The sequence below is a fragment of the Gadus chalcogrammus genome, chromosome 7, assembly GCF_026213295.1.
Source record: "Gadus chalcogrammus isolate NIFS_2021 chromosome 7, NIFS_Gcha_1.0, whole genome shotgun sequence".
Lineage (NCBI taxonomy): Eukaryota > Metazoa > Chordata > Actinopteri > Gadiformes > Gadidae > Gadus > Gadus chalcogrammus.
In genome coordinates, this window is record NC_079418.1 from 14,916,813 (window position 1) to 14,941,912 (window position 25,100).

Below are 25,100 nucleotides of genomic sequence, written 5' to 3' on the forward strand. Positions count from 1 at the left end.
TTTTGTTGTGCTTTTGTTTGTTTCATGTTGCTCAAACCCTTGTGACTATTACTTATTTAATATTTTAGATCAATGTGAACCAGAGTTCAATCTGTCACCTTAACGGATGACTTATCATGGCTTACCTCCAACATTAAAGTTAAGAATTTAACTTAAATGCTTAAACATGACCTGAGAGCTAAAAGAGTGAACTTATCACGGAATATTAAACCATTTATTTTGTATACATGCATGTCTCTCGAAGAGGGAACCCAGAAGAGCCAATCACACTCCATCATTGGCCAGTAGAGTGACAAGGTGTACACAGCATAATCAATCCTTTTGTCATACATATTGATTGGCATTAGCATTCAAAGTCAATCCACTGCAGGAAGCACACTTTTCTAATATCAGGCTTTTACACAACGGCTGTAAAGAAAGCACACAAGGCTGTCATCCCAGGGCTATTTGACGTCGATCAAACTGTGCACACACGTGGGTCAAGTGCAGGTTAACCTGTCCCCTTTTGTGCTGCCTGTAACGCCCCACCCAGAGAATCGTGAGTCACCACAAAGTCATAAGCTATGCAGATCTAGGCGGAATATGATGGAAACTACAGCAAAGAAAATGAAAATGCAGCTACGACAAAGACTATGAAATGACGCGGCAAGGTAATTCTCAAAGGTTTCCTCTACACGATGTGAAGCGACGTGGACATTTTTAGACCAGCTCTCAGCATTGGTAACGTTTTCCCACATTGCCCGAAAAAAACATACTCTTTGTATGTTTTCAGATTCCCCAGATTCACACATCAACATTGCATCAAAGTTTGCGTCTTTAAAGTTTACATTTTTAAACCTTGCGTGGCTCACTAGCCCATTTTCTCTGAGCATCGGAGTATGAAAGATACAACACATGTCAGAACTATTTATAAACACAGTGGCTACCTCACCACATCTTCAAACATACAGCCATACCATCCCTGATGTTTCCCAGGGCATGTTTATAGTGTGTTCTACATTCAGGAGGAGGAAGTCAGGCTTTTTTGCGATGGCATTCAGAGGAAAGAAGTGACAGTCCCATGTGTAGAAAACCAAGGGAACTGCACATGGAAGCAGAACCGCTGCTGACACCAGCCAAATAATTCATGGATTTTGTTGATGCAAAGCATATAATATGGATTATGAACATGGCCGTGGGATCATACGTACTTTATCTATTGCATATTTTGCAATTGTTTTATCTACCAGATAGTTGTATTCAGAGTTAACTTGTACATGTATGTGTTTAAGGTGCAGTTTGTGGTTAGGAATTATGCATAAAAGATGGATACGGGTAGACTGTGCAGAATTGGGTTTAAACCGAGAACATTTCAGCTTGTAGACAAACACCCTGACCACAAAACCTGTTTTGACATCAGGAGCATCACAGGTTATGAAGATCACTATTCATGTGATGTGTTCTCTACACATGTGACATGTGCAAACATACTATCTCAATGGAAAAGCAAATTATTACAAGGTTATACCGTTCTGCCCTGTGCTAGATAATGAAGAATTCAAAATGCAGAATATAGAATGTGAAAGTATGGAATGTAAGAATTAGAATAGAGAATTTATTAATATAGAATGTAAAATGAAAAAGTGCTTCTTAAGTTCCACTAATTACCTCAAGACACGCATAGTCTAGAGCCTGGACAGAGGCAGAGGTTAGGGTTGGGTTCTGGTTAAGCTCAGGGTTTAGGGATCTCAGCCTGAGAGCAATGCATTGTGGGTCTTACCTCAAACGGCCGTCCTGGGCCGCCGCGCCCCCAGGGATGATTTTGGTGATGAAGATGCTGGGGTCGTCTCCCACGTGGGGGTTGTCAGTTCCCCCGGCGATGCTGAAGCCCAGACCTGAGTTCCCCTGGGGTGAGACGCACGCAACACCAACAGTGAGCTAGGCGGGTAGCAGTGAAGTAGGTCAAAGTAAGTCACGAAAAACAGACTAATTACTATTTAGCTGTTCAGGGGGATTTTATCCAATGAAATGAACAGTGAATATGTTATTAAGGAGCAGGTTAGGGCATGTTGATCATGGGTTTGATCTCTGATATCCACAGCCTACCAGTAGGCAGATTGTGGCCACTAGTGATCTGACACAGAACACCCTAGCCACTATTACCCTGCCCTTAGCCATCATTCATGATAACATTAGCCCCCTGAACTATCTTAAGCAGCGTCAGTGTTTTATGCTAGGCTATATGCGTATAGGAAATGTAACTCCACAATCAATGGCATCAGAATTGTGTGGCGGAAAAAGATGAGCATGTGCAAATAAATAGAGAGAGAGAGAGGCTAAGGTTCTGGTGTCAAAGCTCACGGTGAAGAACTCACTCGCTCCAATGTGATCTCCTCATATTCGATTTCTCCTTCGGTTCCATTTACCTGTGCAGAGAATGATTATACACGTACTGGTCAATTGATTAAGCTGAAAACAGTAATTGCAAATTAGTTACTGTTGAACAGTGTTTGGTCATATTGACATTTTATTATGTCAAGTCATAACCTTCAGTCATAACCTTCAGCTGTGTCAAGTCATAACCTTCAGCTGAAGTCATAACCTTCAGCCGTTCACTGAAGAAATTGTAGTGGACATGATTTTTCAGCCGTTTCTTTCTGTGTGTAAAATATGTATTGAACTCTGCTTACTCTGTGTGTTGCTAATCAAACAGCATGTTTTTGCCGAGGGAGTTTCGACACAGAAAATAACAACACTGTCTGTTACTCATACGCCATGGAGGAAATATGTATTCAGAGCTAGTCCTGTACTTGGCTTGTACCTGATAATGAACACCACTTCTACAGCCCAGTTCGCCTTCAGGCTAAACAAGTAAGCGACACACAAGGTACGTGGCGGAAAATTAAGCCAATCCCAGAAGAGGGATAGAATTATGAAACTTGTTATGGTCTCTGACCTAGAAAACAGTTACCAGCATAGTGGTGTCAGAGTCAATCAGAGGGAAGTTAGGAACCCTGTTTAGAGGTTTGTTCAAATTTAAGATGGAATTTTATAAAAAAGAAAAAATTGTGATCTAGTCAGAGCATACTGTATGTATAACACATTTTAATTCAATACCTAGGTAGTATGATGATCTGACTGTTCCTGGCATGGAAGTGACAAAATGACCCCAAACTCCATCCCATAAACATTACATAACTGTATCATCATCTATAGGTCTTTTCTCAAGGTATTTTCAATGAGGAGGATTCAACAGAAGTCTTACGTATGGCGAGCCGTCGAGTGTGTCCGTGTTCACAACCATTGGGGGAGAATTTCCCTGTGGGAAGAAAGAAAAACTGTAAGAAATCTTGTTAGGCAATTTGAGCAGCTAGCTAGCGAGATCTCCCAGTTCAACAATGCAACAATGACATCTGCTGAATGACATTGAGACATGAATGCCTGTTATCTCAGTCTCTCCGTCAGTAAGTTAGCAGAGAGCTGAGATAGTTAGCCGGCACCGGTAGATTGGGGAAACACACAATGTTCACAAGAGGACACAAAGCAATCAATGAAAAGGTCATCAACTTTGAAACACCTTTATTCAAATAATGTCCCGGGAACCAGCCATTGTGATTTTCCTGTAATGCCCCAATACAGATGAATAAAATTGAGATTACTAGTGTCCACATAAATATGTGGCTCATGGGGTCAGTGCTGAAGTGGTACATTGTGAAATCTGAGAGACATAGACAGTGACAGCACTCAAGATTCTTGCTAACGAGGAAGAAGGTGATGCAGCGAATGGCGGGTCAATGGAATTACAGACGCATTGACAAAGTGGTGGTTTTTTACATGCAGTCTCTCTTCCATGCTCTCCTCACTCCTCACTCATACTCTCTCTCTTCTACATACACACATTAACAAAGGAGGACGAATTGGTTTGTTCTAATCCATACCATCCCAGAACCAGCTCCATATTCTTGTGTCCAATGGCAGGTGCTAGGATTGAGTGTAACGTCAAAGTGTACCTCATCTGCAGACCGATAGAAGGGGTCAAGCAGACAGAAATTTTAACCCTCAATCTGTGTTCAAACAACCTCAATCTCTCTCTATCTCTCTCTCTGTTTCCATCTCTCCCTCTCTTTTATATATATATATATCCATCTGTCTTTCCCGACCTGTCTTTCCAGCCATATGTACTCTACTAGCTCTCTTTCTCTCCCTCTCCGTCTCTTTCTTTCTATATCTATACATATGTCTCTCTTCATCTCTCTAGCTAGCTCTCGGTTTCTCTCTCTTTTCCCATCTCTATCTGTCTGTTATTCTCTTTCTTATCGGTCCGGAGTACAAATGGCTTGAATGTCTCCATGTTTACCAAACTGCCATTTCTCAGTAACCATAATGCTTGAATACCAGAGTCACAAAGTGATTGTGTGAGGTTTAGGAAAGGAACACAGTCAAACATTGCACACATGTTATGTTGCCTTCATGTGTACTTCCTCTGTAGACATATAGGGGATATACTCTACAAATATTATATATTATAAACCATGGATACAGAGTATGACACACTGGTATGTATAAATATATATATATATATATATATAAATATATATATATACAAATATATACTCCCTATCCCTTACTTCCCATGTATAGGAGGTAAGGGTTGGTAATACAATTATGGATCATTTTTGATTGATCTGTAATTACTACCTAACATGTTGGTTGGATTATGTGCAGTAAAAACATACAGCAATGCATTGAATTGATATGAAAACACCCTGAACAGCGTCCCAGGGTGCCCTGAAGAAAATACACCCAGGAGGAGTCCTTCAATAAAAAAACAACACCAGTAACTTGTGGTTAATCATATCCGGTGTTACTTTGCAATGTCAGAACGTATCCCAGTGGTTATCTGAATATGGAAGCGCGTGGGTTGGACAGGGGGGCGACTCTGCGGCTAAGCTACATGAGCTACATGAAAAGGCTTTCTCCTGCCATCCTGAACACAGAGCGTGCTCCTGTCAGTGTCAGCGGAAGAGAGGATGAAAGAGGGGGAGAGAGAGGGAAAGGAGAAGAAGGGGTTCAAAGGGGAGAGAGACTTTTAAAGAGACAGTGAGATATGGATCGACGGACAGAGATGAAGTCGAAACGACAAAGGAAGAGGGAAGGAAGAAGAGGGAGACAAAGCAGGGGATGAAAGGAAGAGAGGTCATTGAAGTGACAGAGTAAGTCATAGACAGGCCGACGGACAGACTGACAGACAGGCAGACAAATAGAAAGACAGGCAAAAAGAAGGGAAGCCTGAAATAAATAAAGAAGTGAGTAAGAAAGAAAGAAATAGGGCCACTGTAAATAAATAAATAAATAAATGAATAAATAAATAAATAAATAAAGATAAATGAGCCAAAACAACATTCTCCAGACGGTCTTGACCTTAGGGTAGTGCAGCCCTAATTAAATGTGTTCGCTCATGGATGTTGATGTCTCGTGGTCTGAAGTTTCGGCGTCTTCTGGTTTCATTGGGTTTGGTCTTGAATATGAATAGCACATATGAATCTATACACAAGTCTGATCATATGTGCATTCAGTCTCCCTGTTTGTTATTAGTTGAGCCGTATTGGTTTTGTGTCATTTGTGCTCGAACATATATCTGGTATGTGGGTAGGGATATTCAGCCAACAAAAACACAGATGCATGAGTTCACATGAAGGTTTCAAAGCAGAAATGTCAACGCCCCTCCGATAGCATTTTATATTTTTTCGGTATTTAATTTAAAATCCTGAACCCAGCAGTAATAGTTGAAACACACGCTAGTATTATATTAGTGGTATTAGAACAATACCACCATATTCCACAGGGCTCCTACCATCAGGCGTGTATGCTGACTCCGGGCTTTGCGCACGTTGTGGATAAAACGAGAGCCCATCTTTTTGGCATACCAGACGGACATCAACATGACTGTTCAAAATTGGTTGATATCTCCGGCGCAGGATTTGGCAACGGCCGTCGTTTACATCCCAACCACACAGCAGTTGGTATGCTAGCTGTTCTAGTAGCTTCTTCACTCGAAAAACGTCCAAGTACTGATGTTCCGTAGCGAATTTAGCTAGGAGTCACGACATCATGGCGTACTAAAACAGGTCATATGCATCCAAAAAACCGGCTCCATATAACAGAGCACTAGAGTCAAAATATAATAACTTCTGGATCGTTATCTTTTACTCAATCTGTAAGCATCGTTTTAGATAAGGTCAACTCAAACATTTGACACAATACAGCATGTAATCTTCATAATAGAATGTGTTCGATTGTAATAAGACAGCATTGCAGTATACTAGTGGGACAAATATAATATCAGAAAGTATTCCTGTCACCCGGTATAACACTATACTGCTAGTGAAAAGTATTTCATTATACTCGCAGTTTAAAGTATCAAACTATGATCTAAGCAGTAATACACTATACTGCTAGTGAAAGCTACTCCAGCATACTCCTCAAAGTGTAAAGTGTTGAACTATGATCTGAGCAGTAATACACTCGTGGAAGATATTCCAATATACTCCTCGCAGTGTAAAGTATTGTACTATGATCTGAGCAGTAATACACTCGTGGAAGATATTCAAAAATATACTCCTCGCAGTGTAAAGTATTGTACTATGATCTGAACAGTATTACAATATCCTGCTAGTGGAAGTAACTCAAGTATACTCCTCATTGTATAACGTATTATACAATGATCTGAGCAGTAATATACTAGTGGAAGGTACTCCAGTGTACTCCTCACAGTTTAAAGTATTGTACTATGATCTGAGCATCAGATATACTGCTAGTGGAAGGTACTCCAGTATACTTGCGCAGTTTAAAGTACTATCCTGGTTGCAGTTTTGAGGGGATCCCAGTGTTCCCCGGCTGGGCTGGAGAATCCCTCGGAGAAACGACCTCGTTCCAAAGCAACGCGCCCAAAATAAACCGCTGCCTCCTCCTCCTCTTCATCAGAGATCCATCTCACGAAAGAAACAAAACGACCAAAGAGCAGACGACGCAATGGTGAAACGCCCAGAGGTCCTGCGTGTTCTACCCTGGATGGCTGCGTAACATTCCCGCTATCTCTCCTGCTCTTCCTCGCACTCCTCTTCCTCTCCAACCTCTCTACATCTCTCTCTCTCTCCCTCTATTTCTCTCTCTCACTCGACCTCCAGTTCTCTCTCTCTGTCTACCTCCAGTTCTCTCTCTCTCTATTAGTCTAGTTATCTCTCTCCCTCTATCTCTACCTTCCTCTCCATCCAGTTCTCTCCCTACCTCACTCTACCTCCAGTTCTCTCTCTCTCTATTAGTCTAGTTATCTCTCTCCCTCTCTCTCTCCCTCTATCTCTACCTTCCTCTCCATCCAGTTCTCTCCCTACCTCACTTTACCTCCAGTTCTCTCTCTCTCTATTAGTCTAGTTATCTCTCTCCCTCTCTCTCTCCCTCTATCTCTACCTTCCTCTCCATCCAGTTCTCTCTCTCTCTATTAGTCTAGTTATCTCTCTCCCTCCCTCTCTCCCTCTATCTCTACCGTCCTCTCCATCCAGTTCTCTCCCTACCTCACTTTACCTCCAGTTCTCTCTCTCTCTTTCTCTGTAATTCTAGTTCTGTCTATTACTTTCTCTGGCTCTCTTTGTACCTCAACTTCTCGCTCTCTCTGTGTATCTCTATATAAATAGCTTACTGCCTATACCCTGCCTCTCCTTATCTTAATTTATATCTTTCAATTTATAAATATTGTCATCTTATTCTCTCTGTCTTTATTTCTATACATATATATATGCACATATTCCTCTGTGTCTCTCTATATTTCTCTCTCTCTCTCTCTCTCTCTCTCTCTCTCTCTCTCTCCACATCTCTATGTTCTGTCTCCCTCTCTCTCTCCCTCACTCTCTTTGGTTCCCTCAGCATGACTCTCTCCCTCCCTCCCTGTCTTCCACCAGAGTGCACTACACATCCACTCTCTCGCCCCCCGTCTCCAGTTCTCGAGGGAGAGAGCAGGAGGAGGAAAGTTGGACGGCAATTACTCGGCTGTCTCAGCGTGTGTGTGTCACGCTGGAGAGCCTGATGTGGCAGCACGAGGACTCCTACACTTCAGCCGGCCTAGGACAGTAGCTCACACACACACACACACACACGCACGCACGCACACACACACACACACACACACACACACACACACACACACACACACACACACACACACACACACACACACACACACACACACACACACACACACACTCACACACACTCACACATGTATATAGACTCCCAAACACACCCGCACTTGCATAGACTCACACACAATACACAAATATTTGCATACAAATACACACACAGACGTGCATTCGCACTCATTCAGAATCAGGCATAGCCAAAATCACCGTTACTATGACGATGGAAGAGCGACAGCAGTGTGTACAGTCTCTGCCATTATGTTTAAACAATGAGATTGTTGTATTTTGTAATGTTCGTTTTATTTTCCTATTTTTTACTTTTTCTTCATTCCTCTTTGTGTTGGTTAACGTGTTGGATAGCCAAGAAAGCAAGGGCTAAAATATGGAGAAGGAAGCTCGATATTTCTTGCAATTTCAGCAGTTCAAGTTCAGTACTTTTACTGCCATATCGACAGAAATTGATAGGAACTTGTTCTGGTGCTGTTCAATTAAAACAACACACACACACGCACAAACACACACTCACACGTACACATACATTGTATCATATAGAATGAGCACAGAAGCAAACACATGCAGACAAAACCACAGCACAGAGGAGCCCTGCTCTATAAGTAAATTTCCACAATGTTGAATTAATAATTAACACTGGAAATGTGAAGAAATAAATAGTACTACTAGTACAGTATGATAATATAATCGAATGAATGAATTAATAGTCTAATAGTATAGCATAATAGTATAATCTAATTCAAAATATTGACCTATATAAATATATAATTGAGGTGATCACAGCCTCAGAAAGGTGTGGCCAGTGATGTGAGGAGCTGTCCTCCCGACATCGATATCACACTCAAGAGATATCCCACTTGTGACCTCACAAGTGGGCATGCCCACTGAGGTACATGATGGACAGATCAATCCCAGTCTTTGATTGGTCACAGAGTCCAGCCATCAAGTGATTACAGTCGGACGGACGCCCCCACATTGTGACGTCACAAAGGGATGGATCCTGAAATGGACCAGGAGTCACGATGACCCGCACAGTGCACACAAATCGCAGTACTAAACGCAAGGCAGGACAGTGCGGTGGAGGAGAGGGTGTTTGACTCTGAGCCGAAAGGTTTGGATGGATGGAAGTCACCGTGGAAATGAGCATCCATTAGGATGCTTATTTCCACGGTGACAAAGTAATCATGTCAATTAATGTGCTCACTGTTTCCTAAACACAAGCGGAGGAAAAACTTATATTACCCGATTCATTGTCCCTAGAAAAGTGCACTATATCGCAAAATGACCAAGTAGCCCAAGCGCTGTGCTCATCCCTCCTGTTTGTAGCGCATGCAGCGCATCAGCACCATGGACACAGACCCATAATCCAGAGATAATGACCTGGTTTGGGTTGGGGGTGGGTCTAGGATAGATTTATGAAACTAATTGCACGATGTGATACATCACCGGGCGTTAATAACCTCTTGCACCAAAGCAATATTCCACAGTTTTGCTGTAATGGCGCCTGAAATTGCTAAGGAGAGCAAACAGTTAACTCTGAGAAATCCAATACTCTTGCACACAACTTTTTAGATGGAACATGCACTGCCCTTCACAGCCTTGCATCCCATTATACACAGAAGACATGTGGTTCGCAGCTCTGCTCACACATCGTGAGCAGAGCTATGAAAAGCACCCGTGAAGGTGGAGCTGTCAACTAACTTTTTTCCATATCTAAACAACGTTTCTCTTGCTCTACCTGTCCAATACATTCTCTCACCAATTGTACCCACTCTCTTCGATGGATGAGGGGCCGATGCATTTCTTTCTTTACTTTGCCTACTGCCTCTCTCTCTCTCTCTCTCTCTCTCTCTCTCTCTCGCTCTCTCTCTCTCTCTCTCTCTCTCTCTCTCTCTCTCTCTCTCTCTCTCTCTCTCTCTCTCTCTCTCTCTCTCTCTCCCCCCCCCCCCCACTCCCTCTATGTCTCTCTCCCAGCGGACCTGCTCTGCAGCTGTAGCAGTAATTACAGAGGAGCTGCGGGGACGGGTTTATACATTTATTAAAGAAAGAAGAAGAAAGGAGGAGGAGGAGGACGCTGTGAATAAAGATTGGGACTAGATACGAGGGAGTAGTTGAGGGAGTCCCTGCAGTCGAGAAACGGGGGGAAAGCAGTACAAAAAGCTGTTATAGAATCTCTATCTATTAACACAAAAAAACGGTGGAATTGGCAACCCATTCCTTTCAGCGTGGAGAAGGTGGAGCATGAGAGAGATGTTTAGAGAGGGAGAGAGGAGGGGGCGGGGGGGGGGAGGATGAAAGGGAGGACAAGGAGGAACAAGGAGGAGGTAGGGGGAGGAAGTGGAGGAGGGGGAGGAGGAGGAGGAAGGTGGTGGGGAAAGGAAGGAGAGAGGAGAAGGAAGACAGGAGGACAAAGTAAGGGAGGAAGGAGTAGGAGAGGTAGGAGGAAGGTGTGAAAGTAAGGGAGGAAGGAGTAGGAGAGGTAGGAGGAAGGAGTGAAGGGCGGAGGATGAAAGGAAGGCGGAGGAGGAGGGCAATGAGGAGTGGTGAGGAGGAGGAGAGTAAGTTTGTCCGCCATGGTTATTTTTAGCAGGGAGGTGAGGATGAGCAGAGGGCAGAGTGGACCTTGTTTGTGTAACAAAGCGAGCAGGGTGTAACCACCTATAGCGTGCTGGACCGCTTCCACATCTCACGCCAAGACCTTATTATACACCGTGTATCACACGTCTGGGTGAAGCTCCCATCTGTGATGACACCACAGGGTACATTTGAGATGGCTATTCAACATCACACCTGGCGGTGAACCAGGGAGTAAAGCATAGTTGAACTAACATCAGTTAACCATATTACACATGAATTTCAAATCAGCACATTGAGAGATTAGAGTGCAGATCCTTTAAAAAACGCTCCCCCATTTCCATCTCTGAAACCTCTCAGAGTCCTCGGCACGGTGTAAAACATTTACCACATTTCTGATGGAGTTTAGGAATTCACTTTTTGATCAAACAGTTTGTGGCCTAGTTGAAAGTCACATCTGTTTAATAATAGTGTTTATCCCCAAATCTGTGCACTGAATAATTTATGTAGCCCTCCAAAACCAAAGAAAAAACCTAATCGGTTACCCCTTCCCAAATTGCGAGGAAAAGACAGCCATAGATTTAGAGATAAAAAGAGTAGAAGCCATGATAAAATGCATATATTACGTATTGGGTGTCTTCTTTGGGGTTAGATTAAGAATTTTGGCTTCGTACTTCTGCTCAGACCGTTCCTTCCTGGTTCTGATGTTCCCTTCTTATTGTTGAAAACATGGACCACTAAGATATGTTCTATATGAAGTATAGGATTGTATTAGGTTAAATGTATAATGCATGCTGTTTTATATGATTTACCTAGTATCTTCCTAGACCACTTGTCACGATACGTACAGCAAAGCATATTCATGCATTACATCTTTTGTATTTGAGGCACATGGAAATACATGTCTTATCATAACACATTAAATATATTGATGTATTTAAAAATAATATTGTGGATTGTCACCCGTTAGAGGCTTCTGTTGTATATAATTAAGATACATTTTGGGCCAGAATTATTTGAGTATGTGGCATCTACTTTGCAGTCTTGGATCACTGCATTAACAGACTTTAAGAGCATCATAAGAGCATTTGAAGGTTATGGATGTCATTCTCAACAGTTCAACACTGACACCTACAGGCCACCGTCCTCCACCGCACAAAACACCATTCCTCTTTCCAAATGATTATCAGCAAAACAAGCACAAAGAGAATACCGCCCCACAGGAAGTGGTCAACATCGATACGAAAAGCAAAAGGACATTCTCACTTTCAGTAACATGATCCATTTCCCAGTCAAACTGGATAAAAGTGCACTGGCCTGGTGAGAAGGAACCAGGGAGGGAATGCGTATCGATCCACCAGGAGGATTTATCTGTATCCCATAGTGAGTGTACTTACTGGGACAACACCCCCAGAGAGTTATCAATATCTTGGGTAGGAGCTCTGTTCTAGTCAGCTCAGGCTACACTAGCAGAGTTACCAATCACCAGGGTAGGAGCGCTGTGCTACATAGCTCAGACTGCACAAACACATTGATCCATATTATCCTGTAGGAGTGTTATGCTAGCCAACTCAGGCTACCACAAACATGGAAAAATACAATGTACAGTGCAAATAACCATCTTATTAAACAACATTCTGTCACAAACTAGCAAAAGCACAAATTACACACAAGCGGGCACACACAGACACACACACACACACAAACACTACAACTACATTATGTTACCGATTAATTCTGGGACAACACATTGCACATAAGGCAGTTTGTTCAGATGTTAAGATTAATGAATGCTAATGGTTCGAAGCAGCACATGAAACACTGTGAATCAAAGTAAAAGGAGGATGACACATTAAATTCTAAAATCTAAACTTTCTGGTAATATTCAAGACAATCATGAAAAACAACTAAATCAGCGTTGCCTAGTTTAACAGATAACCACTGCTAACTAACCCTAACTCCAAAGCTCTATCCCCGAGACCTCCTTCTCTCTCTCCCTAACCCTCTCTCCCTTCTGCTTTCTCTCTCTCCCTTCCCCATCCGATCTCGCCTTACAATGCTTAAAATATTTGTTCCTTTTCAAAACAGTGGGTTTGGCGTGGACCACAGGTCACTTCCTGTGGGTTTCATCCTCTTTATGATGGGTGATAATGCGTGATGGTGTTCATGGTGGGTGACGACTCCGAATGGCATGACCGGCGGCGACCATGCGAGTGGCGGCGCTGGAGGCGCTACACCACATCTCTTACCAGCGTGGAAACGGCGGAGGTGTACATCGGCGTGTGTCCCGAGGACATCAACACAGGCTGGGGAGACAACATGGAGGCAGAAGAAGAAGAAGAAGAAGAAGGAGAAAAGAAGGGTCATTGGGCACCGCAATCAAGATGGCCACTCGGTGGTGATGAGGGACAGACGCCATTTTAAATGATTCCTTGTTCGTTGGGTGGAGTTGGAGCGATGTCAGTTCTGTGAGATATCCTGTTATTGTAGGACGTCTCAATTTCAGGCTTGGGAGACCCGGTATGCCGCGACCACTGTAGAGTTTTCTTGTTAAATTTTATAGAAAGTTTTTTGAAAACCAAAGGCGGCTTTTAAAGGTAGGTTACCGGCCGGAGGAGACATCTTCAGAGAACATAAACAGACAGCTTTAATACTCACATCATCGTTGTGATCCTCATCGATCTTTAACCTGACATATCTATGGACTGCATGTATTGGGTTGAATTTCCTTTACGGTCATTTGATCCGTGATGTCAACACAGGGCTGTGCTGGTCATGTGTGAGGAGGGTGTTATGGTCTGATGGACGATTTCAGGGGTTCCTCTCTATGTACACACATACGCACACAAACACGCTGGTTCCATTTAAGATGTACACAAGGTTATTTTAACTAATATGTAAAAGGAGCTCCTTTTCACTTTAGCTTATATCAACAGAGCCTTTTCTAGGATGACTACTGCAATGTTTACAAAAGGTCATTGTAGTAAATGCAATTACTCTATTATGTATCATTATTAATTAAACCTGATGAACTGCCATGAACTGCTGCAATCAAACAAAAATATGTGCCTTAATCTTTATATTTATATGTTTATTTTATACTCTTTTTGTCTGTTTTAGTGTCACTGAGGTAAGGCCAAAAGCAAATTTCCACCATAGGCTGGCCTATAAAGCCATATTCGATTTTATAATAGTATTTCAGTGAAATCTACTACGACTTGAATCGTGTGGTACACTGTGTCACGTGGGTCACATGGTACGCATAACAGTGACGTCACTGTGCAGCAAGTGGTGTAGCACAAAGGGAAGAGAAACGTGAGACAATGATGTCACATAACGGACGCTCAATCCCGGAATGCACTCAGGAGATCAAGTGAAGACAGGGCCGATGTCAAAGACCTCAACGCGACCTCGTGGTGACCAGACACAGACACCGTAATGACCATGAAGTCACAAAGACTTCATTATAGCATCATATTCATTCAATCCTAATAAAACAGTATTGACCTCATTATAACACCATGAACAATGACCTCGGAATGAAATCATGATACAATTTTAATGACCTCATAATGGTGTCACAAGGAAGGTGTCTCCATTGAAGTACACAGGGTCAAGTGAATGCACTTTCAGAACCACTGACATTTTCTTACAATGGCAAATTTTAAGAAATAGGTTTTGTTGCAATAGTTTTCTAGATGGATACTATAGCAAAACACTGAAACAATGATTTATGCTTTAGCCTGTAGTCTGCATCGAAAATATCACACAGCACCATTTTCCTTTTACACACTTTCTTTGTATGACTAAATAAAAAAAAACTATAGTTAATAATTAATTAAACTTCAAAAAAACAAAAAGAATGAGAGTTCAGAGGAGAGTATTAAAGTATATAAATGGAGGAGGCTAAGCAAAGACACGCGTTGCTGCGTATTAGTTATTATTCTGCAATGACCGCCATCTTGGAGGCTGTAGTTACAGTAAACATCCATTAAGGGTCCGGTTGAAGAGAGACCATGATCAGGTTACTACTGGCGACACCTGTTCCTACGTGTACAGCCATTAGCCGCTGTCTGGTCCAGCGTCCTCATCTCCTCCTTTAGCACTGGCTTCTCTCTCTCTTGCATTCTCACTCTATCTACAGTGTATATCTCCCCCTTTGTATCTCTCTATCTCTCTTCTTTACTGCTATGAAGTATAATGGTGAAATATAAATACAGCTTAAAGGAGACATATTATGGTGTTTTCCAACAAGTAAACATAGTATATGAGTTCTAGAAAACATGTTTTTGAAGCTGTTTGCTGGAAATAGCTTTAAGGAAAAATATGCCCCTAATTCCCCTATTCCCCTCTGTTTCAGTCCCTTCAGAATGCGCTGTTTCTGGTGTCTGTAGCTTTAATACAAATGAGCTGCTGCCCATTGACCAATGAGCTGTAAGAGTGAACCACAGCATGGAGGAGAAGTGATTGTTGCCGTTTGCGGACTCCTGGAGCTCAATATATATATAATATAATATAATAATAATAATATTATATAATACATAGGCATTTATATAATATTATATCTAATATCACGGCCAAAAGCTATGTGCGCCTCAGAGCATATTATGAATCATAAAGACTGCGTCTGCCATCTCTGGTACTTCCACAACAACTAAAGACTCGTTATAGCGGGGGCCTTGACTCTCTGAAGTCCATGAACCGCGACATGGAGGAGAAAGGGATTGTACTCCGGGAGCTGAGCTGCCGGACTGCCGCCGAGCTCTCCCCGCCAGACCTGCCGGACTGCCGCAAGACTCGCCGAAGCTTCAGCGGCAGTTTAGCACCTGGAGTACACCGCCGGAGCTGCCGGACTGCTGCCGAAGCTTTGGCGGCAGTCCGGAGCGGGGAGCTCGGCGGCAGTCCGGCAGCTCAGCTCCGGGAGTACAATCCCTTTCTCCTCCATGTCTCCTCCTCTGGACTGCCGCCGAAGAGGGATTGTAATCCCCCCGCCGGAGCTGCTCGTCCGCTGTTCCACAAAATCGTAGCTATGCTCTGATTGGAGGGGAGTGGGGAAGTGGGAGGAAATATTCAAATGTGCCCCCTTCCTACGTAGGAGGGGGCGCCGAAACTGACTCGCTCGTTTGGTAAATGTAGGCGGGGTACTTTCAGAAATGCATATCTCACTCAAAAAATCATGTACAGACTTTTTTCAAAGTTTGTATGCGTTTGGGAGCATCAGAGACCAAAAACATCACCCCAACCCCCAGGAAAAGTGTCGTTTTCATAATATGTCCCCTTTAATATAAAAATGTAATATGCAAAACACTGTTTTGATAGTGAGCAATATCCTATTAGATTGCAATTATGTTTTAGTTTATCAACCATAAATATTCAAATGAAGTAGCGATGGCGGACCATCGACTTTGGCCTGATCGTCTGAAAGCTGAGACGTATAGATGTTTATGTTGCCACCAGCTGATCTGATCCCTCGAGGGAACACATGCAGCATTTGAAGAAGGGCGTCGGGTGTTTGTGTATCTGCACATCGCCAGGTCGTTGGGTTACATGCAAGAGCGTGATGCGAGTGTGTTTGTGTTTGTGTTTGTGTGTGTGTGTGTGTCCATTAGAATCTATCCACACATGTCCTGCGTAGACCAGAGAGATGTGTTGGCTTGACAGTACTTTTGAGGACTGACTCTTGATAGTCCAGTCTGACCATCTGAGTCCTCAGAAGTTTAGTCCAGTGAGTATGCGGGTCTCTGGTGGGTCTGTCTAGTCCTGCCGTCACTGGAGATGTGTGTGTGTGTTTACTTCTCTGTGTGTGTGTGTGTGTGTGTGTGTGTGTGTGTGTGTGTGTGTGTGTGTGTGTGTGTGTGTGTGTGTGTGTGTGTGTGTGTGTGTGTGTGTGTGTGTGTGTGTGTGTGTGTGTGTGGTTCCATTAGCATACTACCTTCAAGAGTGACAAGAGTTTTATTTTATTTCATCTATGTTTATGTTTATATCCTTTATGTGTTTGTGTAGGTCCTATCTTAACAGAAGAGGTGTTATTGTGTTTGTGCGCACCCTACTCTAACAGGAGAGATGTTTATGTGTGTGTGTGTGTGTGTGTGTGTTTGTTTGTCCTACCTTACAGGAGAGATGTTTATTCGTTTGTGTGTGTGTGTGGGCCTTACTCTAACAGGAGAGATGTGTGTGTGTGTGTTTGTGTGTGTCTGTGTGTGTGTGTCCTACCTTAACAGGAGAGATGTGTGTGTGTGGTGTGTATCCGTGCAGGGCCTCCATGGCGGCCAGGTTCTTGTCGCTCATGTGCAGCATCTCTGCGCTCTTCCCTGGGGCCAGGTGGGATGGACTGTGCTCCAGGGGGGGCGTCTCCTCATCCTGGTACCTGTACTTCTGTTAGGGACACACATACCAGAGGGGCTTCAGGTGGGGGCGGAGAACACCACTCAACCTGGTACCTGATTATAGGTCTTGCAAATTATCGGATTTCGATATTCGGCATTCTTACAATTATCGGAATCCATCATTTATGACACAGCCTCCCCTCTCTGTCCACAGCCACAACTCTGTGGTCCAGAGCAAAATCTCAGCAACATTTCTGATTGGTTAAATGTCAAGATTAGTAACCTGGCTCCGCTGAATGCTACGGTGCCGCATAACTATCTCCGACCTGGAGACGTCCTCAGGACCTCCGAGATAATCTGTGACGGGTTTAAGTACTTTTGACGTATCTTCATGAAACATGATATACTCCTGTATCGTATTCATCAAACAGAAAAGAGGCACCAGAAGCCTTGTTGTATCTTTTTTAACTAACTCTTCGAGGGGTTGCTCTACACAGTACCTATATTTTTCAACAAATCCATAAACCCTGACACACATTCATAACACTACACCAGCGACAGGCACATAGGAAGGCATTTGCCGACTCGAGCTCTGGTGAGCGTGCCAAGCTTTGTTTCAAAGGTCAGGCAGCAGGTATTGACAAAATGGCAATAAGCATCCCAATCCTCTATCCTCGATGTTTCAAAAACACAAATCTTATGATCAATATATACGACAACAGGCCTGCCCAGTTCCTCAGTTCAACCTCCGAAAATGCAAAAATAATTCACTTTGAGGCAGGGATATGCAGTTAACCAAACCAACTTAATAATTGATTGATGTAGTATTAGCTAATAGCTATATCTTTGAGTAACGTTGCTGCAAGTGCAACTGGCACTTATTTTATCAACCACATTGCGAACGTAACATTAGTGACCTGTATGACTCTGTGTTTTTACGTGTTAGCCCATGGTCAAAAGAAGCTGGTTAAAAAAGCGTCTCGTAGAGCATTTGAATGCGATCGAGCTATCGCATTCAAATTAATAGTTCGTTACGTCAATGAAGTTTGTCCCAAAGCGATCTCTGTCAGAGACTGTAGACAGAATGATACTGCATCTATGACCTATGAATCCATACATGGCCTGCAAATATGGTGTTCAGTTGTCAGAGGTGAATAGTAACCTCTGTTTATATTGTAGCCCACATATTCAGCTATATGAAGTAGCCTAGTTTTGAATGACAGGTTTCCTGTTACATAATGGAAACTAATTCAAGGCTTTCCAGAGCTGTTTTGCCTTAAAATGAAGCATTTCGTGCATTAAGCATATGTCAGCTAGCGACCACCCTTTTAACTCTCTCTCGCTCTAAATCCTCATTGCAGATGGATGCACTCAAGAAAAGAGACCAAAATGTACCTACAGTTTTACATTTTACCAGTATATTTATTTCTATTTTATTTACTTTATAAAAACTGCAGGGAACTATTTTGTTTATTTATTTAGTTACGCATTAACATTTATTAATTGAAGAAATATTGCTCCGAGCTCCGTGCACATTTTGTTTTAAGATAATTCTCTTTCAATGAAACCTATGCTTAAAGGCATTTTGAAGTTTTGTGGGGGAGTTTATGTTATTGTAAATTTGGTAAAATTAAAAAAAATATTGGTCGGTCGACCCCAATCACACCCACCCACACACAAACACACACACAAATACACACACAAATACAACGAAGCGGAGTTCAGAAAGGCAGGAGAGAAACAAACACACAAACATACACACACAGACAAAGACACACACACAGGCAAGCAAGAGTTCAGAGAGGTAAGAGAGTAACACACACACAGAAACACAGAGGGAAGCAGGGGGATCAGAAAGGTAGGGGAGTAATAACACACACACACTGAAATAAACAGTGAAAACAATTTTACTTGCACTTAAACACAAACACACACACACACACACACACACACACACACACACACACACACACACACACACACACACAAACACAAATATATGTTTCAATATTACATGTTTCACAAACCAAAACGTCTATGAGTTTGAACCAGTGGGAAAACAAACCTTGAACATATAAACCACAGTATACAATCAATAGTAATAAGCGTTCACACACACGCACACACAAACACACACTTAACAACTAGCCCACACATGTCCCGTGGCATATAGATGATATATGTTGTAGCTTGTGTGCCTTTATGAATTCCATGGCCAACACAAAGCAAACCTGACCACGGCTCATGCCGCTACACACACACACACACAGAAACATGGCCGCTTCGTCATGGGAACCCCCCCGATCCACCCATAATAACGTGGCCACACCTGGGCGCCAGGCCAAAGCCCACTGCGCGAGGCACACATGGTAGGTCACACATCACGGCTAGATATCACAGAATCACACACACACACACACACACACACACACACACACACACACACACACACACACACACACACACACACACACACACACACAACAGAATTTTCCACTACAAACATGAGAGGTGGGGGTTTTAGGGGGTGAGGAGGGGAGAGTAGTGGGGTATTCTGGGTTCATTGGACTCAGTGCCAATTAGCAAGGTTCTGTCGCTGAGGTGAAGCTATGTGGAAAATCCGTCCATCCGTAGTAATGACCGCACAAGGAAGATGGTTGCGGTAGTACAGTGGTAGTACAGTGGACATACAGTCCCAGTAGTACAGTGGTAGCACAGTGGACATACAGTCCCAGTAGTACAGTGGTAGCACAGTGGACATACAGTCCCAGTAGTACAGTGGTAGCACAGTGGACATACAGTCCCAGTAGTACAGTGGTAGTACAGTGGACATACAGTCCCAGTAGTACAGTGGTAGGAAACTAGGACTCTAGGGTTTGCATACTCCTAGTAATACAGTTGTTTTTACAGTCATAGCACAGTGGTAGTAGTCCCAGACTAGTAGTACAGTGGTAGTGAAGTAGAAGTGGAGTGGTAGTACAGTTCTAGTAGTACGGTAGTACAGGGAAAGTACACTGGAAGAACATTCATAGTAGTACAGTGGTAGTACATTCATAGTACAATGCATCGTAGTACGCTGTTAGTAAATTCATCAGAGAATACAGTTGTTGTACGGTGGCAGTACATTCATAGTACAATACATTGTAGTACGGTGGCAGTACATTCATAGTACAATACAGTCGTAGTAAGGTGTTAGTAGTACATTCATAGCACAATACATTCATTGTACGTATAACAACTGTACTGTCAGTACAGTCGTAGTACGGTGGTAGTACATTCATAGTACAGTACTGTCATAGTATGGTGGTAGTACATTCATAGAACATTCGTAGTATGGTAAATTCATAGAATTATAATCAAAGTGCCGTAGTCGTAGAACGGTTGTGAGTAGGGTTTGTTCAATCTGAGCATTACAGTCAGAGAACAGTAATGGTACAGTCCAGAGTACAGTCACATGTTTATAGCCTTTTATTGGACAGAGTCTTAAAGACTTTGGCCCACTCTTAATAAGAAAGGGAAAGGTCAAGCTCTGTGTGTAATTACCACGGTCCAACAACCACAAGGTGAAATCCTCCTCTACTGTTTTTTAGCCTTTGGGGATTTGAGTTTTTTTTCTTCTTCCTCTAAACAACCTAAACTCAAATCTTTCCAGCGTTGTCAATCGATAATCGAGAGCACTACAGATGTGAATGGACTGCGTGCACAAACAGTCTCTCAGGGGGGTCATGGCCATGTACCTCTCTCCACCGCCCCTCTTTTTCACTTTTTAGGAGGCGCAGTGGAACCAGGAGGAGGAGGTGGAGGACGAGGACGAGGACGAGGAGGAGGTGGAGGACGAGGAGGAGGGGGGGGAGGAGGACAGGGGAGGTGATTGTGCTGGCGCCTGTCTCCAGGACCAGCTGCCTAGCAACCGTAGCCGAGTAGAGTTTGTGGCTCGGTGGCAGAGGCCTGCCAGAGACAATGCTGGCCGGCTCACATTACACTGAAACAGCAAGAGAGAGAGAGAGAGAGAGAGAGAGAGAGAGAGAGAGAGAGAGAGAGAGAGAGAGAGAGAGAGAGAGAGAGAGAGAGAGAGAGAGAGAGAGAGAGAGCGAGAGAGAGAGAGAGAGAGAGGGAGGGAATATGGGAAGACAGAAAAATGGCCGCAGTCGATGGGGGGCGGGGGGATATCTTTTCTGAGAGCAACCTTCTGAGATAACGAGTCAGAAAGCCACATACGAATGATAAACCGACAACTCTCTAGAAACATCTTGGTAGTGTTGCTGTTTTCTGGGAAATGTACCTTCCAGCTGTGTGTGCTGGAAGTATCTGGGTGTATCGGTGACCATTTGTTTAGGTTTGGGTTTCGCTAACTGGTAGCTACATATGCGTAGGTAGCTAGCGAAATAAACCGCCTGTTAGAAGGGGGCAATTATCTGTGGCTGTTAGCAATGGTAATCGAGTAGCGCACAAATAACATCAGTTTAAGAAAGCGGGAAGGATCATTTAGTTAATTACATCAGAAAAGAACCCACAACAATGTTCCAATGTTGGTCCTTCCCCACCTTGTGGGAGATTTAAATAGCTTGTAGTATTTAGCTTTTACAGATTTGAAGTGTAAGTACTTTTGGCCTACCTCGTTTATGAACTGTGCTATATAAATAAAGTTGCCAAAATTGCCTATTATTTCCTGTGAAGGAACTGTGTCAGCTTTGCTGTCTGGAGGGAGAATGCATGTGCTTAATTTGATACTGACGATGGATATGAACTCAACTACAGCCTATAGCATCCACTGCAGTATGTCGTTTGCCAGATACACACTCTAGTATGGTTTGTGACGAGCAAGACGAATTGAATGGCTTAGAATTGGACCAAAGCACCATAGAACAGGGCTGTGCAATTTATAGTATATTAAGTATATATTTTATTCATTAAATGTTTTATGGGAACAGCTGGATACATATTTGTACATTCTTTTTGTTTCTATTTTAACATTTTGTGTATTTTCTTAATGTGAAATTTCAAATTTCTCATTTACAAAGGGTTTTTTTGGGAGAGAAATGCTGAATAAATGCATCGTGTTTTCAAACTCAAAAATAATCGTTTGAATAATCGTGATTTCCATATTGGCCAAAACAATCGGGATATGATTTTTTCCATAATCAAGCAGATTATCGTGATTTTGATATCGTGACTAATCGTAATCGTAATCTATTACGGTTAGGGTTAGGGTTAATAGAACACAAGCCCTAACAACTGCGTTAGACACCTATCCTTCCATCTAAACAACACATTCTACATTCTAGGTTCTAAGATCTACATTCTGCATTCTATGTTAGAAGTGTGAGCAGTCGTAAATAAATGTACCTTACTCCAGTCCTTACTCTTTCACCTAACAAAATATTATTTTGTGGTCATGTAAAAACATGAGATGAAAATAAAACCTATGACATATCGTTTTGCGACCTAATGACAAAGACTCAAACAAGACAGAGTTGCTAGGGTGATGGCAAGAAGCCCCCTATATACATCCATTATATATAGGATCCAGATAAACATCCATAAGCACCACAAGTCTGCAAGTCTAGCCGGTACTGCCTCTCCACTGTGCTTCTCAAATCAGCACACAGATGAAATCTAATCAAATAATTTCCCATGCACGAGAATCACAGCAAGAGCGGGACGGAGCGCTAGCACATTAACGGCCTGTTTCAGCATTCAAAGGGATCGATGTGGGGGTCGGAAATGATGCCAAATAATTAGCTTTGATTGCAAAAGAGGGGGAAAATAACAAGGTGTGGAATGGCAGCCCTTTGATTAGGCTGGGTCCTGTTCTCCTCCAGCTCATGTGGAGTTGAGCGAAGATGCTCTGGTATAACACATACATGTTTGACTTTAATTAAAATTCAAATTGTTTCTTACTTATTGTTTGAATTACATTCTAGGAAACATTATTTTGTAATTAACAAACAACTGAAAAAGAAAGCAAAAAAAAAATATATATATATATATATCCTTATTCCCTCCTTCTAATCCTACTTTACATTAACACTGAAAGAGTAGAATTTTCCATCAATCCATAAAACAACACACGCACACACCACTAACACAATTATGGATGCAAACTGTCAAAAGTAATTTTACATCAGGCGAATATCGAATAAACAATGTGAAAAGCACAACAAACGCAGTCAAAATTGTCACGTTAAAACAATTGACCTCAGCAGCAACGGTATTTTCCAATAATGAAAAGGATTGATCGATTCAATGCTCAACCGACATAGCCTCGTGGAGACGAGCTAAGGCTCCAAGATATCCTATGTGTTTAATATGATGGGAGTTAAACTTTCTAATCCAAGTGTAATATAGTGTAGCAAATGGTAGTCCGCGGATGAGGGGATTAAGTGGTTCTGCATTCTTACTGCATCCATGTTAGAGACATTCATTTTTTAGGTAGTTTCCCTGTTCCCAAACAGTATTTTACCCACACTTTTGGAGAAAGTTGGCATCCAAAACGAAACTGTTGTAGATACAACTGCACGTAAAATGCAAGTAAACACTGGCTTTGAGCGCCGACTGCTTTCAAGATGAATGCTCAATTCATATAGCAGAGATCAACATTATCAGACTATGAAATGTTGCTAACTGCTATTGTGATTAATTACTGATGCATGTAACCGACAGCAACAATTATAGGTCTATGAATTTTGTTTACCGGTAGGGATTCAATAAGCATACCGTGCGTTGAGAAACGTAAATAGGCTTTTAAATATACCTACACCTCCGACATGGCCTTCAACAAGTGACCATGGCGACGACAACAAAGATACTTGATCGTCATTGGGGACAATATTCGCAACTAAAGCCATACTGAATCTACCCTGTTGCCAATTAAATGTATGCCGCTTTTTCACAAAACGGAAATCGTGTCGTGTGTGTACAGTTCCATGCAGCTCCATGATTTGTAATTATATGATTGACATAAAGTGTAAAAGGACATTAACTGTCATGTGTTCTGCATCCGACAACATACATTTGTTATCCATTTCAATGTGTTCTTTCTTTTTGCTTTGCTTTCTGTCGTACGGGGTTCACATCGTCGTTACATGTGTTGCTTAAACAATACATCCCCCAATCGTTCTGCACCACTGCCCGACAAGGGGGAAAATTACCGGCTGCTGGAAAGCAGTCTTAAAGTCTGTCTCTATGTTTGATAGAACCCCCAGGCCCTTACCAACACATACTGGTGGTACTAGGAGGAGCGCCTGGGCTGGTTCTTGCTAGAACGTATTGAATGGGAGTCCCAGTGGAACCTGGTGGAGGACAGGTCCATTTCCCTGCGCTGGTCCTGAGTTGGGCGCAGCTTGGACAAGCCGGTCCTTCTTAACAAGAGCATCGACTTCTTTTGTTCATACACTTCACAGGCTTTTTTCAGAAAGGAAGTGGAAGCACATTAATAAATGAGGTAGGTCCATAATGCAAACCTGCTAATTGGTCACGTACAATTGAATTGCTCTCTCTCTCTCTTGCACACTCAAACACAGAAAAAACACACAAACACACAAACACATACAAATTAACACACACCCACAAACACAACACAAACAAAGATTCACACTTGCTGGCCAACACACTGACACTCACTGGGCCATAATTAAGTTTGTGAGACTCACGTAGTGATAGAATTACAATATCTGAGGCGTGGTATAATAGAGGGCTTGGATCTTAAGTTTTAATTTATCAAGAAATAGTTGTGAGGTAGCGGGTGAGGGGGTGATGGGGTCTTTTCCATACGAAGCAGATTCTTGCTCTCAGCGAGGACATGGATGCGTCTCAGAGTGCGGACGCAGCAGTATACTAAGCCAGCGCGAGCCCAGAGCTTCACAAGATAGCGTTACATCCCGCCGGGCTCTGTCATAGTTCACAGCGAGGGCAGATCAATTCCCAATAAGCATCGATGTCCTCTAGAACGCTGATCTCCAGCCGCTAAACAAATCCCTTTTCGCCTCCTTGAGGCCTCCATAAAATACACACAACT

At 42.6% G+C, this 25,100-nt stretch overlaps 1 protein-coding gene across 1 annotated transcript in view; it reads right to left on the bottom strand.

Moving 5' to 3' along the window:
* Positions 1-25,100, bottom strand: part of LOC130385811 (disks large homolog 4) — a 73,003-nt gene that overhangs the window by 12,753 nt on the left and 35,150 nt on the right. The window contains exons 2-5 of the mRNA XM_056594517.1: positions 16,971-17,132; positions 3,245-3,298; positions 2,355-2,405; positions 1,760-1,884 (exon numbers count right to left, since the gene is read on the bottom strand). Coding sequence (XP_056450492.1) covers positions 1,760-1,884; positions 2,355-2,405; positions 3,245-3,298; positions 16,971-17,132 — 392 coding nt within the window. The remainder of the gene's footprint in view (positions 1-1,759; positions 1,885-2,354; positions 2,406-3,244; positions 3,299-16,970; positions 17,133-25,100) is intronic.